At 42.5% G+C, this 18187-nt stretch overlaps 1 protein-coding gene across 1 annotated transcript; it reads right to left on the bottom strand.

Moving 5' to 3' along the window:
• Positions 1-3850: 3850 nt before the first annotated feature.
• On the bottom strand, positions 3851-16640 carry TFPI2 (tissue factor pathway inhibitor 2). The gene is made up of 5 exons (XM_081970899.1): positions 16080-16640; positions 14978-15157; positions 13014-13193; positions 9444-9617; positions 3851-6643 (listed from the first exon to the last, which is right to left on the bottom strand). Exons 1-5 carry the CDS (start codon positions 16168-16170, stop codon positions 6579-6581), a joined length of 690 nt encoding a protein of 229 aa, XP_081827025.1. The 5' UTR covers positions 16171-16640; the 3' UTR covers positions 3851-6578.
• Between the last annotated feature and the right edge of the window lie 1547 nt (positions 16641-18187).

Below are 18187 nucleotides of genomic sequence, written 5' to 3'. Positions count from 1 at the left end.
ATCTCAAGGAGGCGTATCTACATGTGCCCATCCACCAGTCCCACAGGAAGTTCCTGCATCTGTACTACAACAGACGGCACTATCAGTACAGGGCTCTTCTGTTTGGACTCTCATCCGCCCCCAGGACCTTTACCAAGCTCCTTGCAGCTGTGGCGGCTCATCTGCGCACTCGTCCCATCCATCTGGAATGTTACGTAGACGACATCATCATTCACTCAAAGACTCATCTACAGGTGGTGGAAGACGTGCAAACCACAATCCACACCTTGCAGGAACATGGCTTCTTGGTGAATCTAGAGAAAAGCCACCTAGTCCCCGCTACATGCATCCAACACCTGGGCACCATGATTGACTCTGTCTCGTGCCAGGTGTTCCTATCTCCAGACAGGCTCTGCTCTCTCAGGAGCAGAATTCAACAGTGCCGCCGGGCCACCGCCTTACAGATTGTCCAACTCTCACAACTACTGGGGGTCATGATATCCTGCATCAATGTGATTCCCTGGGCTCGACTTCATGCCAGGGAACTGTAGTGGTTCCTGCGGCCGATGCAGAGGGCGAAGGCCAGCAACTCGCCCAGGAAGGTTCGGCTCTCGCTCCCTGGGATGGTGACAGTCGAAGGCAGTAGAGAAGGGCTGTCTGTTCAAGGAGCCCGACAGAATTATAGTAACATCGGATGCCAGCCTCTATGGCTGGGATGCACATTGCCAGGGTCAGCTAGTGCAGGACAGGTGGTCGCGTGCGGAAGCAGCTTGAAACATCAATTGGCTGGAATTGAGAGCAGCCCGACTCACCTTAAGACGATTCTCAAACCAACTGGTGGGTCGCCACATTCTGCTGCTTGCAGACAATGTAGCAACGAAGGCCCATGTGAACCGGCAGGGTGGCACTTACTCCAAGCATCTCATGGCGGAGGCGTAGACCCTGGGCCATTTGGCAGAGCGTCACCTGGCATCAATAAGAGCAGATCACATCTCCAGCACCAGCAACATGAGTGCAGATTGGCTGAGTCGACAGACAATCGACAACTCCGAGTGGAGGCTAGATCCAGACCTGTTCCGTCGGATTGTGAGTCGGTTCGGTCTTCCGCAAGTCGACCTGTTCGCGACTGCAACCAACACGCAACTCCCAAGATTCTTCTCGCGTTACCAATCGACTCAGGCAGAGAGGACGGACATGCTGAGGATCAGGTGGCCCCTGGGTCTCTTGTACGCATTCCCGCCCCTCCCGCTCATCCCGCAGGTGATCAACAAACTCCTGGCAGAGGGGGCGGAGCTCATCTTTGTGGCTCCACATTGGCCCAGGCGGTCCTGGTATGCAGATCTGGTCGATCTCTCCGTGGAAAGACCGTGGAGGATTCCTCAGGAGCAAGTAGCCCTGTTCCAGGGGGCCATCAGTCATCCAGAGCCCTGGTGGCTACAGCTAGCCGTCTGGCACTTGAGGGGCAGCTCCTGAGGGAACAACACCTCTCAGATAAAGTCATCCAGACCATCCAGGCTTTCAGGAGACTGCCACGACTCGCATCTATGATGCAACCTGGTCAGCATTTTCTACTTGGTGCAAACAATGTAACATTGTTGATGTTGAAGCGTCCATACCACAGTTGCTGGACTTCCTCCAGGAGGGATTGGACAAAGGTCTGGCGCCCGCCACGCTCCGGCGTCAGGTTGCTGCCTTGTCCACCATTCTGGCTAGAAACCATCATCAGTCCTTGAGTCATCACCCCCAGGTCAAGAGTTTCTTGAAGGGGACTTCCAATCTACGACCTCAGACGGTACATAGCTACCCGTCCTGGAACTTGCCGTTCGTTCTGCAAGCATTGACTGCTACACCATTTGAGCCACTGAGAACGGTCTCTCTGCACCACTTGACTCTTAAAACCGCCTTTCTAATAGCGATCACCTCTGCTAGTAGGGTGTCAGAGATTGCGGCCTTTTTGGTCAGGGAGAAACTGTGCATCATACACCCAGACTGGGTCATCTTGCGCTTGGACCCCACCTTCTTGCCGAAGGTGAACTCTCATTTCCACAGATCCGAGGAGGTGATACTCCTGAATTTTTGTCCCAAGCCTCAGCACCCAGGGAGTGCATTTGGCACAAGTTGGACATGCAGCGAGCTGTTCGTCTCTACATGAAACAGACTAAAGGCCTCAGACACTCAGAATCCTTCTTTATGTCATTTCAACCGGGATCGTTGGGTCGCAAGGTCTCTTCATCGACCATTGGGTGCTGGCTGAGGGCCTGCATTAAGATGGCTTACAAGCACCAGGGCAGGGCTGTTCCGGCTTGAGTGATGGCCCACTCCACAAGAAGTGCCACCACGACTGTGGCTTGGGCGACCCAAGCATCCATCATTGACATTTGCAGGGCTGCTCCGTGGGCTTCTCCCACAGCTTTCATTTGAAGCTACAAAATTGATACCTTTGCCTCTGCAGAAGCCTCCTTTGGAAGAAGAGTTTTGCAAAGAGTTATCGAGGCTCCGGACAGTCGTGACACTCCCTGCCCTGGGACACAATAGCTTGGGTATGTCCCATCCTTGGACTCTCCAAGCAGCGCACTGGAGAATGACCATTGACTTACCTCAATGGTCATTCTCGGGGCGCTGCGGGAAAGGCCAAGACCCACCCAGGGTTGATGGAAGGAACTAAGACTGTACCGGGCACTTAGGATACCTTGGGCGTCCTGTGACGGTCTAAACCTCATTTTAAAAACTGAACCTGAGGAGGCAAAGGAGGCGTGACCAGGGGAAAAATCAACTCAGTCCTTGGGCAGATAGGCTGTGTTAATCCATCCTTGGACTCTCCCACAGTGCCCCGAGAACGACCGTTCAGGTAAGTCAACGGTCATTCTATTTACATTAATTTGTTATAAAGTTGGGAAAAGCCATGAATGAGCAAAAGCTAAGAATCTTTGACATCCATAAAAAGCTGCAAGCATTTTCTGAAGACTGATCAGATTCACATTTTTGCTTAACTGTGGTTAAATTAATAAAATACAGTGAATGATTTCACACAACTTACTAAGTCAAGGTCAAATATATCATTAAATGGCTTAGCTTGATTAATGAACCCCATTTTTAGCTCTTCCCAGTTCTGTTGCTAGTCAGAACTAGCAATATTTTCTCTTCCAGCTCTGATCTGACAGGAAACAAGGGTAGGACTGTTTATAATGATTATACCGATAGTAACTATGACATTCTAGGAGAAGGGTATCAAACTAGCGGCCCGTTAGGGCAGATGCGTCATGCGTAGGAGAAAACATTGTAATATATCACATAACTCCGCAGGTTTTACACCGTGTTCTAGGTAGAATTGTTTTTTTGTTACCCATGCCCATATGAACTTTGGGAAGAACCGGGAACTGTAACCCCAAATGTTTTGTGGAGTTCACTGAAAGCTAAAAGTGCACAAGGCAAATTAGAAATGGATATGGTTATTGCCAGAACAAAAAAAAAGTGTTCTTATTTCTTTGCTTTATAACATTTAGCAATAGCATTTAGACTGAAAAGCACTTTGCAGTGCTTTACAGCCCTCTCTAAGCAGTTTACAGAGTCAGCCTATTGCCCCCAACAATCTGGGTCCTTATTTTACCAACCTCCGAAGGATGGAAGGCTGAGTCAACCTTGAGCCTTTTGGGATTTGATCTGCCAAACTGCTGGCAGCTGGTTATCAGCAGAAGTAGCCTACAGTACTGCACTCTAACCACTGTGCCACCACAGCTCTTATAATCTTGTTATAATAATATTGTTCTTATAATATTGTTCTCAGAGCTCAAGGCTCTGCTGCATTTTCTTCATTTTAACCTCATACAGTATGTAAGCCGTTCAAGGTAAGCCAGAAAAGAAGCGCACACCATTTGGGTATCGAGATTACTTTTATTGTAAGTTTATATGAACAGGATCTTGTGAATTTGAAATCATTTCTCCCTTCCTTTACTTATCCTTTCAGAGAACTGAAGAATTCATTTTGGGATGTTTCCCACATCCCTTTGGCTTCTGTGGGCTGAAATACATTTTGCATGGTGGTTGTCTGGTCTATAGCTCTTAATCCAGTGTCCCAATTTACTTATTGAGGCCTATGATTGGATGAGCTAAACTTGGGTCTTCCCAGATTTTTCCAACACCTGGATCAGTGGTAAAATTCATTTTTTTTTACTATTGGTTTTGTGGGTGTGGCTTGGTGGGTGTGGCAGGGGGAGGATACTGCAAAATCCCCTTTCCCACCCCACTTGGGGCCAGCCAGAAGTGGTATTTGCTGGTTCTTCGAACTACTCAAAATTTCTGCTACTGGTTCTCCAGAACCTGTCAGAACCTGCTGAATTTCATCCCTGACCTGGATTCGTTGGCTTTCTTAAAACACACTTAATTCTCCCCCACCCCCACCAGCTCTCTTTTAACTTTATTTGGTTCAAATTCTAGTTATATTTTTAAAAAACATGTTTTATATGTTCAATTTATAAGCCATTTCATTTGCCCAGACCACTCTAGGAATCATACAACATAGTAAAAGAATAAATAAGTAGAAAAATAATTAACAAGAAAAATACTACTAATTACTATTTTTATAGAAGAAACCCCAAGAATTATCAGATTATCAAATTCAGGTATCAGCACAATCACAAATCACTCTGTTTCAGGACTTGCTGAAGAAGCTCCTTTTGAAGGAATTTCCTAAATGACAAAAGGGTTTAGGTTACATAGGTTTGCTAGCCTTCTATTTGTAAGACATGGCTGTCCCTGAAAAAGGCTTGTCTGCAGGATTCAACAAGGCACCATAATTTGAACAATGGGAATCAGGCATATATTACTCCACAAGATATGATAGAACAGGAAGACATAACTGAACAGCCAGTCCAGCAAGTAACCAGCTCCTGAGCAAGAAAAGCTTTCTAGATGACAATCCTCCTTGGAAGCTGACTGGCTACTTCTGCATCTCATGAAACAGAGATGTTATCTAGGTGAATTATAGTGTGCACAGAAGCACTCAGAGGACCTCATTCTGAACCAGGTATAGCTTGCTAGTTTTTTCAAAGGTGGGTACAAAGGGTACATTGCAGTAGTTCAACCGTTGATAATATAATGAACAATAGTTCAACATTAGTTCAACTATTTTCAATCAGCAGAAAAAGGAGTAGTAGTCACTGTAATATCAGCTGTTTGGACACTCTGCAGAATGACATTGAGATGACCATGGTGGATCTGAAGGAGATGGTGCGAGACAGAAGGGCATGGAGAATGCTGATCCTTACAGTGGCTGAGGGTCAGACACAAGTGAATTGCTGATGATGACAAGTTCAACTATGGCATGAATGACCATCAGTGGAGCCTCCCAATCCAGAAAGGGGTATAATTAGCATAAAAGATGGATCTTTGCCAAAGACAGCTGTTACCCGCTCTTCCAGCAAGATTTGTGAATCAAGGAGAACCCCCAAATCACACCCTATTTTTGTCCAGGGAAGTGCTATACCATTAAGAGTTAAAGTTGGAAAGTACTCAGAAATGCAGATTTCATGAATGCACACTTCTTCGATCTTCATGATTTGAATGTGAGCCTCTGCAGCCATCCCATAGCAGCCTCCAGGCACTGAAATAGAGTCTCAACAGCATCATTGACTAAAGCGTGACTACTACAAACATCTGAGATGATGGGTGTGATCCCAGGCCTCTAGTCCAGAAGTGGGTTGCTCTCAGTTCAGACTGGTTCAGGAGAACCAGTAGTGGTAATTCGGCGTGGGTCACTGAATCAGTAGTGATGGCTGACTGGCCACATCGCTGAACCAACTCGCTCTGACGCTCGCCCTGCCTCATCTTCGCCACATGCATCCACACAACTGCCTCCTAGTGCCTACACATAGGTAAGCAGCATGGACTGCTCAGGGAGCCCGAGGCTTCACATCCACCACCTCCTAAATGGGATCGAGCCTCTCTGCCTCCTCAATGCACGTAGGCAGGAGGCGGCAGTTTTATTTGCTGCCTGCAAACTCCGGGGGGGTGGGGAGCAGCCAAGTGAGCATGCCAGGATCTGCAGCCTGCCTCTAATCTGCAGTTTACCCATGAGCAGGGTTGAAACATAAATTTGTCAAGCCATGCCCACAAAATAAGCCACGCCCACATAACCAGTACTAAAAAAAAATTGAAACCCACCCCTGCTCTAGTCCTCAATACCTTTATATCAAATTTGGCCAGTGGGATTACTGTCTTGACATCTCATCCCACCAGACCTGATCAGCAGTTAAGTTAGCTCCTCAGGCTTCATGATAGCACAGCTGCCTTCAAGACTAGAAATGCATTTTGGGGGGGGGGGCTCTTTTACCCTCTCCAAACAGAACAGCAATCATGCGAGACTACTTGAATCCAGATGGATAATCAATAGCAACTACGGAAGGATTACAAAAAAGGAAAGAAGAGTCTATAATTGTATAATGTGCCTTCAATGGTATTATAATGAATTAAAATTACACAATAGTAATTTCCTATATTTCAGAAATGTTCATAATATTTTCTGTATATAATAAGGTAATAAATTATAGCTTCCAGTAAATTCAAATAGTTCAGATTCTCAGGTTTAGGAAACTGTGCAGCATTCATTTGCTGGAGAGATTTTTGTATTCATCCAGTTCTTTGGTCAACAAAAATTGCTTCCTTGTTCCTATTGAGAATAAAATACAGATTGAGTCATTTTCAGAGATAATTTGATCCCATTAATTTAGATGTTAAAATGTTGGTCAGAACGTCTCTGAGTGATCATAAGCAATTTCAGATGACTTACCCAAGTAGGGGAGATTAACAGTGTTAAAACCAAGATCACTATTACAACTCACTCCCATTCTGCCTGGACAAGCCAAGAACTGGCTTAGACAAGCAAAATGCAGAACAAATTTATTGGGAGCTTTCAATTTGCACACTTGTCATTGCACTAGTGTCAGTGTTTAAAAGCGTTTGAACCACACCTTTCTTCCTCTTCAAAATTATTTCAAAGTAACTCTTATACCCGTGAAGACAAACCTATGGCACATGTGCCACAGATGGCATGCGGAGCCATATTTGCCGGCATGTGAGCCAACTGATTTTCGGCCTTCTGGAGGGCCAGGGGAAGCCATTTTTCACCCTCCCTAGGCTTCAAGAAAACTTCCGGAGCCTGGGGAGGGTGAAAAAAACAGGACAGTCAAATGTTTGAACTTCCAGTTGGCCCATTGGGCCTGTTTTTTATCCTCCACAGGCTCTGTAGGCTTTCCTGAAGCCTGAGGAGGGCAAAAACTACTCCCCCCAACCCTCCCGGAGGCCCTCTAGAAGGAAATGGATTATTTCCAAACTTGCAGTTTGTCTGTTAGGCCTATTTTTTGCCTTCCCCAGGCTTCAGGAAAGTATTCGGAGCCCTGGGAGTTTGAAAAATGGGCTCAACAGGCCCATCAGAAGTTTGGAAACGATCTGTTTCCAGCTTCTGGAGGATCTCCGGGGGCTGAGGGAGCCCTTTTCACTCTCCCCAAGCTTCAGTAAAGCCTCCGGAGTCTGGGCAGGGTGACCCCCCCCCATATGGGGGGTGTCACGCGTGCATGTGCAGGTGGGTGGGGTGCATTGAATTGTGGGTGTGGGCATGCGCGCACGATAGCACGCACATGCACAATTTTGGCACGCCTTTACAAAAAGGTTCGCCCTCACTGTCTTATATCATCAAAATAATTTTGTAATATTAGCAAAGTCTAGGAGACTTTCTAATTTTACATTTTTCCATTTTGAACTACTAAACCACCCAAATATTTTCTTGGTGTCTAGTTTCAAGGTAGTCCTTTATAAAAGCACAGATATTTCAGCTGTGTTACAATTCTTTACACTTTATTTCCTTCAATACCCCTCACCTTTCTTAATAGTCCCAACATCCTACATGGGGAGAAGGAAGTGTTAGAAAATCAGATTCATTTAGCCTGCCTGAAGGAAAAGCATATTGATCAGCTATGCCAGTGATGGCGAACCTATGGCACGCGTGCCACAGGTGGCACGCGGAACAATTTGTCAGGGCACGCAAGGCGCTGCCCTGTCAGCTGGCCAGCGCACATGCGCGTGCTGGCCAGCTGAGTTCACCCTTTTTAAAAGCCATTTTTCGCATTCCCCAGGCTCCAGAGGCTTTATAGGAGCCTGGGGAGGGCGAAAAGAGCCCTCCGCCCCTACCCCGGGAGCCCTCTGGAGGCTTCATGAGCTTCCCTGAAGCCTCCAGAGTGCAAAAAAACGGCCCTACGGGCAAACCAGAAGTTCAGGAAGTCACTTCCGGTTTGCTCGGAGGGTTGTTTTGAGCATTCCGAAGGCTTCAGGGAAGCCTCTTGAAGGTCTCTAAAGCCTTCGGAGCGCTTAAAACGACCCTCCGAGCAAACCGGAAGTGACTTCTGTTTGCTCGGAGGGTCGTTTTGACTGTTTCAGAGGCTTCAGGGAAGCCTCCTGAAGATCCCTGAAGTCTCTGGAAGGCTTCCTGGGGGGCAGGGGAGGCTGTTTTCGCCCTCCCCATGCTCCTATAAAGCCTCTGGAGCCTGGGGAGGATGAAAAAAGCATGCAAAAATGGGGGTGTCGCGCCTGCAGTGTGCGCATGTGCACTGGGGGGGTCGCGCATTGCATTATGGGTGCGGCACGCCTGCACACGACCCTCCCTGCGCTCCCCCCACTTATGGCACGTGATCCAAAAAAGGTTCGCCATCACTGACCTATGCTATAACAGATTCATGTCCAATGAATATTTTATGAATATTGACAGAAAACCTTACACTCTGCTTTTTGACACTGCCCTGTGAGAGCCACACAGTATGGACTTTATAACACTTGAAACATTTTTTTATAGTATTGTTGCACTGGCTAACTAGCATGGGTTTTCTTGTATTTAAAATTTTATTTTCCAAATGTACTGCCAATAATTTGCCATAAACCTTAACTTTCAAGTAAAGCCTCACTTTTAGAAACCAGAAATAACAGCAAAACATTCAATGTCTTGCAGATAAAAGCGTTGTTTTCAGCTTTTCGCAGGCCTCCATGAATAAAACAAATATTCAGGCCCAGCGTTAGAAAGCATAGAATATATCTGAGCCATACCCATTCTGACATTTTTCTCTTACAAATGTTTCTTTTTTATTCCCAATACAGTGCTGTTTTCTATGGCTTATGCAAATTATCGGGTGGGTCAATTCTTATGATGTAACTGGGCAGATTATTATTTCTAAATCAATCAACTTTTACTTTGAAGTTCTCTATTGTGCAAATATTAAAAGTAGGCTATTTTTCCATGTTCCCCACCCTCCATGTCATTGGGAGATTCCGCTTTATTAAAGAACTCTGAAAAATTGCTTTTAAATGATCTTCCAATTTGGTTGCTTATTGGAAAAATTAAGCTGAACCTAGGGTCAGATGTGGCCATCACCTGGCCTCCACACACACACACCCTGCGCCAAAGCAATAGGAAAGACACCTACTTCTCCTGCAGGTCCTGAGACAGGATTTTTCCGTGAAAAAGTTGTTATTGTTTCCACCACAGCCAGTGTAGGTGAATCTCTCACATGTTTTTGTCCTAGTATTGTAATAAAAGCGAGAGACTGAAGCAGAACATGAGCCTTCTTCTTTTGGACTGTAACAGAATGAAGGAGCAGCTTTAAAAGAAAAAAAAATGTCATTAGTATATGACATGCTTTAAATATGGAATTAAAACAACAACGCCCATTTTGGACATGAGCAATTTTTTAAAAAATCTTTTTTTGTTAATTAACTAACCGTAAACATCAGTGCAATAAATTTGACTAAATCTGCAATTGAAATCTTGTCTCACTGTTCTTTTGCATTCAGATGGGACATTTCCGTGCTACAGAAAGGGAGGAACTTCCCTTCAGCCGTGCAAAGTTCAGTTACAACTTTGCAACTGCTATAAGGTTAAGCACCTCATATAAATCAAAGTATGTACAGTGATTCCAGTCATTCATGTAATTCAAGGAAACACACCTCATATACATCTCCCAATCTCGCTTTTGTTCTGAAAAAAGTAGTAACTAGTTAAGACATTTTTTTCTAGCAACAGAATACCATGAACTCTCTTGGGAAGGTGAAATAGTTGAAATTTCTATTCTTCCTGATAGTTTATATGGAAAGACATTTCAGATGTACCTCCAAATAAAAAAAAAGTAAATTCAATACAGTTCATTTGCTAGAAATATCTGAAAATATGAGGGAGAAATGTAATGCTAGTGGTAAAAATTCAGCTGTGCAAACATTCCAAAGAGGTGATTTACAAATCACATCAGTGAAATTAAAACAATGTCTCACATAATTGTTAAAGAAGTCATAATCTTTGCTAGATGTTTTAGAACTTGTATTTGTTTGCATACACATATACATGTACATAGATATGCTTCTTTTGGTACTGCTAGGAAACCAAACTGAATACAAGATTGAATATCTGTGCATATACTCATATAGGCAACTCAAATCCATACTCAAAAACCTTTTAAGCAGCCATTAATTAGCCCTGCAAAGAATACATCTGCTTAACAGAATAACAGAGTTGGAAGGGACCTTTGAGGTCTTCTAATCCAACCCTCTGTTCAAGCAGGAGACCCTATACTATTTCAGATAAATGATTGTCCAATCTCTTCTTTAAAACCTCCAGTGTTAGAGCACTTACAATTGATTAATTGTTCTTTAATACTCTGAAGATATGCTTTCTTTGCCTTTTGTGAAACATCTTTTCCCTATTCTTCCTTTAACTTTCGTGAAAAGCAGTATGTTTATTTTATAAACCAGAATGTCAGACATAAAATTTTTAAAAATCGGGGATTTTTTGGAACAGCTAAAATGATAGGCTGAATAGATATTTCCAAAGATTGGCTTCCAGTTCATTTAGCACTTATAATATGGGTCAAAACCAACTCAGGATAAGACTAGAAGCAGATAGAAGTTGATTTGTTCTTAGAAAGAGAAATCATTAATAGCCTTTAACTTCAAGATAATAGACTACTGCATTTGACCGGAAGTTCTCCAGCTGGACAGACGAGGGGGATGTGAGGTCTGAAGAGTCTCACATGAACTCTGTCTGACAAACCAATTCCAAGATCCTTTTTTGGAACGTAACCCCCGTGTGTGTGTGTGTGTGTGTGTGTGTGTGTGAAGAAGGCAGCGTTTCATCAGACCCAGAGGGAATGCAACAGGTCCCTCGTAGGTCGGAGATTTGCTCTCTGAATCTGAGTCAGGGCGACAGCAAGGCAACATTGCTGCACAAGAAGCTGGCTTCCGGCCAAAGCTACCGAGCAGGAACATGCAGGACGAGATGAAAGCCTGATAAGAAGATCTAATTAACCAACAGTTATAAATCAGAACTTGGAAAAGGCAAAGAACCTTCAGAGCATAAATAATATTAATGAACAGATCTGGATTTTGGCAAAAAAGAAAGAAAGAAGGGGGAAAATGGAAGGTTGAAACACTAGCCCAAAAAAGAGCCATTTGCTTGAAATAATTTGGACAGAAAAGGAGAAAGTAGAGAAGTGATAAACCCACTCAAATACAAACTCTAAATTTGGTTTTCGAATTGAAAATATTGTGTTTATAAAAGAGACTAGGAGGTTGCAATGGAAACCAAAACATACTGAGGAGATTTGCTTCATTCGAATTTCTTCTAACTAACATATCTTAAGCAACTCCAATTAATGAGAGGTGGAATGTAATTAAAGGAAAAAATCTAGAAAAAAAGCACTATTTTCTCACCGATAACCTAATCTTGCCTGTGAATGGAGAGCGAAACTCTGAGCAGGAAGATTTAATTAACCAATTGCAATAAATCAGAACGTGGAAAAGCAGGAGGCAAAGAGAAACATACCAGAGTTTGGGTATATGCAAGTTTGTTCCAATTAAGATATTTTGAGCAACCATAACCAGCAAGAGGTAGAAGGAGCAGAAGAGCCAATAATTGTTTTTGGGAGTTGATGGTAAGACGAATTGATGTAAACATGTAATAACATATGATATTGGTTATGTAATAGTATACGTGTGGTTATATATTATGAAAATGAAAAAATAAAAAACCTTTATATATATAAAAAAGAAATAGACTACTGCTTCAAAATTTCTCAAGGCAAAAATAAAGCACAATGTTTTCAAAAGATAACAAGTGGATGGGACAGACTTATTTACAAGTATTGATAGGTGACTTTGACAGCATCAGCTGATATATAGCAGAATCAGATATGGAAACATCCTTTTCCTCTTATGAAAACCATTTCTATTTGCCAAGGTGTGAACAACTAATGTCACAGATCTTCCCCATTCAAACCCCAAAAGTGTTGGGTTAAAGCATAGTTAAAGCATCTCTCACTTTAGTTGCAAGAAGAAACAATTTTGTTTATCTCATTCTCAAAAGATATAAGACAGGATTTGTTTGAGATAACAGAAGAAAGGGCTAAATTTAGAAAAGAGGCTGTTCGGAGAGATACATTATATTATCATTCAAAATGTCAACAGAGATGAAGGAAACAATATACCCAGTGGTGGGATTCAAATAATTTAACAACCGGTTCTCTGCCCTAATGACCAGCTGGGTAGGCGGGCCTCGGTGGTCATGTGACTGGGTGGGCGTGGCCAACTCAACATCATTCACATCATTGGCGCTTCGCCTTAGCTGTTACAATGTAATAAGGGTTAACCGGAGAGGCAGTTTCTGTGAGCAGGGCAATAAATATTAGGCCAGAAACAACACCAGAATGTTTCCTTCCTGCCTTCCTGACACCATTAGCCCCGTAAAGTGGGGAAAAAACAAAATAAGATTTCTTCCAACAACCGGTTGTCCAAACTGCTTAGAAGGTTAACAACTGGTTCTCCCGGTGCGAATTGGCTGAATCCTACCATACTTTTATTATCTTATTTACTATAGAAACCTTTTGAATGGTCAGAGCAAGTCACATACAAAGATAAAGTTAAGGGAATAAATTCTGCTGTCTGGCTCTTCTTACACTTCCTATATTGTTGTCTTCCTTTTATTTTATTAGTAATAAAATGTTAATTACTTCTTCTTGGCAAACAGAAGTCCATGCAGGTGGCTGGGCTGTCAAATCGGTTTTCGTTTCCAAAACATCCTCCATAATAAAACTTTTCACATCTCATCGTTCTGAGGTTAAAGAAATATCTTACAATGTTACTTCGGCATATTCCTGGGTCATTTTCCAGCCTGCATATTTTTGGCACTTCTAAAATAAAAACAAACCCAAGGAAGATATTGAACATTAAATCAGCCCTATGAACTTTTAAGTCTGGTGTAGAACTTAATTAGTAATCTAGGAAATCCAAAGAACATCGGTGTGCAATTAGTCACTAGTCACTGTAACCTGTTGCTTCCTCAACCCTACCTTCCTATTAGCTGAAAAATTTAAGCATCATTTTTTTAAAGAAATAAAATAACATGTTTCATGTCCATGTTCATTCCCAACAGATTCACATGGCAAAACAACCCACTCAGTTTTCTGAATAACTGACTTGATTACTGAGCACTCTATCCTAACTGTTGATCCTTACTGTTTCATTACATCTTGTCCTGCTAAGTTTGTCACTAAAGAAATCCTTTCTCAGGTGCCAATCTCAGATACTTAAAAAGTATGCTCAAATTTCCATTTTGCTCCTCTTCTCTAAGTTATATATGCTTCTTTGGTCTTCCTTCACAACTCCTACCATTGATCATCTTTGTTTTTTCTTCTCACAGTTTACACCAGAACAGAAGTACGAATCTTTCTTAATATCAGAAGTAAGTAGGGAGATGGTTGGGCATGTTTTAAAAATGTATGGGACATAGCAGTGATGGCACAAGAGAAAGATGAACAACATTTTCAGCTTTGGGAAAAGTTTATTCCAGTGCATAATAAGCATGCTTCTGTCATTAAGGCTGAGTAAAATGTGGGCCCTGTCGTCTAACGTAAATCCAGAAGAGAAGATATTTATTTTCTCTTATTGGCTGACTTACTAGTTTTTGATTCTGTTGAACTTATCAACTATAGATGCTGCAGTCTAAGAAAACTGAAGGAAAGTGAAGTAGGGGAAACTGGATTGATGCATGTGTTGTGGCCCGCCAGCGGCCAGCAGAGCTGGCAGCAGATTCGGATAGTGAGGAGGATGGGGAGAAACATGGGCAAGTCCTGGAGTCTGAGGAAAGCTCTAATGAGAGCTCTGTGTTGGAAGCAGAAAAAGGGCCAGAGCCGTATGCCAGTTATCAGTTGGCTTCAGGGTCAGACATCAGTGAGGCAGACAAACAGCTGAACCTTTCCCAGTGTGCGCATGTGCAGAGTTGCCACACGAAGGGAACAGCTAAGGGGGTTGATTTGGGAGTAAGGCCAAGGCGATGAATTGCCCCCTCCCAGAGGAAATAAAAGAGGAGTGAAAGGGGAGTTTGCAGGAGACATTAGTTCATTTAATTGGTTTGTGACTCTCTGAAACTCCTTGCCAAGCTTTGCAGATATCGGCCTGTCAGCTCTCCATGCCTGATAAGGTCTGTGACTGTAAATCCTCCCTCAAAAGACTTTTCTGGATGTGAATGAACAGAATCCACAGTAAATTAATAAAAGGTTTTTTAGTCAAGGAGTTTGCTTCATGCTCTTGGGAAGCCTAGGTTAGAACAGCATATGGCAAACAAGCCTAGATCATACAATTACTAGAGATTTTAGGAAATCACACAATGGCTTGAATAACAATTTATTTATCAAAAGACTAAACAACTCAATAAGTCTGAATAAAATAGTCTAAGCATCTTAAGATATGCATGTAAACTTTATAAAACACATTTAACTGTTAATTCCTAATCAAGGTAACTTAATTGTAGGATAATACATATAAGGTTTCAAACATGGATTTATTTTTTTTATCAACCAGATTAATAAATTAAACATGAATTATAAAAGTAAACAAAAGAAACTTTTCAATAATAACAATTTATCTAATTAAATCCACACTTGCTTTGAGAACTGAAATTTTAATAATAACGTACTTTTGATCCATTTGCATGTTTCTGAACAGTCTGTAAAATCTAAGAAATTGTTGTTGTTCCCTTGGCAGCCCCCATATGTAAATTCCTCGCAGGTTTGTGAGTATCTATCATAATACCACCTGTAATGTATGGCCCGACAAGGTCCTTCAAGGGGTGGCTGCAAGCAGATATCTCTAATCCCTGCCAGAAAAAGAGAAAAAATAAGCGAGACAAATCTTAGAACTTGAGAATAAAACACAATTAAGAAATTTTTTAAAAATATGCTTTAAAATCCAAATGTTACAAACACTTCATTAGCAGCATAACAACTAGATTTCAAATAATAAAAATTTAAAAAAATATCATCCTCAATCAGAAAAAAAAGAGAAAGAAGGCATTTCCTTGAGACTTTTTTTATTCAGCCTTTGCACCTGATTCCAAAACATTTCTGGAAGAAAATATGCCCTGCTCATTCATTAGTTTCTCAAAACTAATTTAATTTAAAATTTAATTTAAAACTCACTTAATTTCAGTCTATTAATCTGAGCATGTTTGTTTGGTGAATTGAATCGGTTGCATTATCACTCCTCCAAGAATTTGATATTTTGCTACTCCTTCTACAAGTGATGGGCGAGAATGAGGGCTAATCCTTAGGTGCATACATAAACTTTGATTGCCACCAACAATCAAGAAATAATTAGTTAATAATTCAGAGGAATGCCCTGGCTCATGGAAAAAGGGGGAAAAATAGAGGAAAAAGTGAAAACTTCCTTTTAGTATAGCACTATAGAGCCTGAAAAAGCTGGAAAATCACTAAATGCTGCTGAGCATTTAGTATTCTAAAAGAGTACGCGTGTTCTTTCTTGAAGCCTAATTTTAGGGAAGATAATTGGAGCACGGGTATCCCACCGGAGCAAACCTAAACCCGCGGTCCTACAGTCTAAGCTCCGCCGTGGGCAGCAAGAGGGAAGCACTCGAAGCGGCTTGGCAAAGGGACACTTATCTAGCGAGAACTCCGTTCAGATTCCCGGGGGAAGAGCGAAATCCAGCTTGAGCGCAGCGACCCCTCTTTTTCCATTTCCTTTCAAGAGAGCGAAGGCGAGAGGCTCCCCACATGGATCACCTGTCAGTGGGGTCAGCTGGGCACGCGCTCTTTCTAGGAGTAGCAGCAGCAGCAGCAGCGAGCACATCAAGAAGACGCAAGGGCTAGCCATGGTTCGCAGCCAAAAGCAACCCAGACACCCGCGAGCGAGCCCCAAACAACGCTGGCTCTCTTCGGAACCCTCGCGCGCCTCTTTATTGAAATCCTTGTTTCCTCCCTCCCTCCTCCTCCTGCTGGGCGACACTCCAAGCTCAGCCCTGGAATAGATGGACCGAGGTCGGGTGATTCATGCTGTGATCAAGGAGCAAGGCAAATCTCTCTCCGAGGTGGAAACGGGGAGGACCACCCGCCAGCCTCCTTCTTGAGGTTTCCCGAAGTGGCTCTCTCCTCAGAGGAGTAATGTTTAGAAAGAGAGGGATGAGCCGTGCTGGACGACTTAAGTAGGAAGCCAGAGAGATGGAGAAGAAGAAGCCCCCACAAGGAGAGTTATGAATGAAATTAGCATAAAACTGGAAAAACCAGAGACTAAAACCGGGAAGTAGTGGTAGATTGAAGGAATTAATATCGCCTGACGTTGGTCCAAGATGTGACTTTACGCAAGGCTAAATATTTGCATGACTCATCAAGAGGCTGCTAACCTATGCTCCTACTGTTGGAAGAAATGACCTTCTGGGTTAAGTTCCAAGTGGGGAAAAAGACACCGAAAATGCTTGTAAAAATGATTTTAATGATAGACAGGACCGCAAGGTTTGAGGTCCTGGGGAAAAAGGTGATCACATGCTTCAAGATATTGGGTGAAGAAAAAAAAAAGAGGCTTGCTGAGAGTTCCTGAGTTTTTTATATTCTCTGTTCCGCCCCACCTCTCTATTTCCTGTTCCTGTGTAAAATATGTATTCTGATTGGTTCTCAGACTCACATGGGACCATGCAGGGAAAACTCTCTAGACTGCATTTTTCAGTCCAAGTTTGGTTGAGCATTGCTTCTTCCCAGATGCCCTGTGGTGAGATGGGTAAATGGCTAATACTGTCATGCCTTAATCCCATCATCCTGGAGCCGAAAGGGGGAGATCACTGTTATGTAGAATAGACTGGCCCAGGCTTTTTAATGGCCTATTGATAAATGTTGGGGCTATTAAGAGTGAGTCTGTTTCCTTCCTAAAATATGTTTCTCCTTTTGTGATCCGGGGAAATATAATATTCTGCCTTTTCAATATTTCCCAGGATATTTCATTTTTCTAGGAGAGGGGTTGGTTTTAACTTCCTACACTACTTCAACACAACACAGCACCAGAATGGCTTTCCCTAGATCACGAAGCTAAACAGCCTTGACATGGAAGAGAGTAACTGGGTGAGGGGCCAAGATTGCAGGCCAGACTGGATAGTTGAAAAAAGAAATATGGTAAGAAGGCCATGACGAATGCCACAAGAAGCAACATGAGCAATAATATAAAATCACCAGGTATCAAGTTCAGTTTAAAAGATCTTTTTATAACCCACCCACCCCCAATATCTAATCATGAAGCTAATGGAAAACTAAAATTGGGGTGGGTTGCTATGAAAATTCAGGTTTTCCAACCTGAATTTTCAAACTTTTATCTTTACTGCATTGTATGTAGTGTGCTCTAGTCAGAATGAGCGTAACCATGATGACTTGGGTGATGGCAATTATAGTTCAATATATTGGAAAACTCCCGTTCATAGAAAGTTATGTTATGTCCTCCTTTACAGGCTTGTTCCAGAAATTTAGGTTGTGATCAACCCTTGAGCTGCAGCCTTTGGAACAGATATATCACTACAGGTTGTCCTCAACTTACAACAGTTCATTTGGTGACCATTCAAAATTACAACATCACTGAAAAACTGACTTATGACCATTTTTTACATTTATAACCATGGCAACATTCCCATCCAAATTCAGACAGTTAGTTTATACTATTATGGAAAGTAAAAAGTTAATGCCTTATTCTACTACTACAAAGGGAGTCGGAAGTCAATGCCTTTTTTTCTCCCCCGCTTCCTCACTTTTCTCTTCCCCTTCCCTTCTCCTGTGTACCACAATTTGCTTTTTTTTAATTCTATAAATTAATGAAAAAATTGATCCAGAATTGTGCTTGTAAGTTGACAACTACC

This window comes from Natrix helvetica (genome assembly GCF_964273705.1).
Source record: "Natrix helvetica genome assembly, chromosome: Z".
NCBI lineage: Eukaryota > Metazoa > Chordata > Lepidosauria > Squamata > Natricidae > Natrix > Natrix helvetica.
Note: the sequence above shows the minus strand (reverse complement) of the source record. Positions and strands in the feature narration are given on the sequence as shown.

Bases quoted from the DNA above. Each gene is read 5' to 3' on its own strand.
- TFPI2 (XM_081970899.1), bottom strand. From the start codon at position 16,170: ATGGCTAGCCCTTGCGTCTTCTTGATGTGCTCGCTGCTGCTGCTGCTG. The intron at 13,194-14,977 runs GTACGTTATTAT...TTTTTATTTTAG, and splicing joins AACATGCAAATGGATCAAAA to AAGTGCCAAAAATATGCAGG. The intron at 6,644-9,443 runs GTAGGTGTCTTT...TATTCTCAATAG, and splicing joins TCTCAGGACCTGCAGGAGAA to GAACAAGGAAGCAATTTTTG.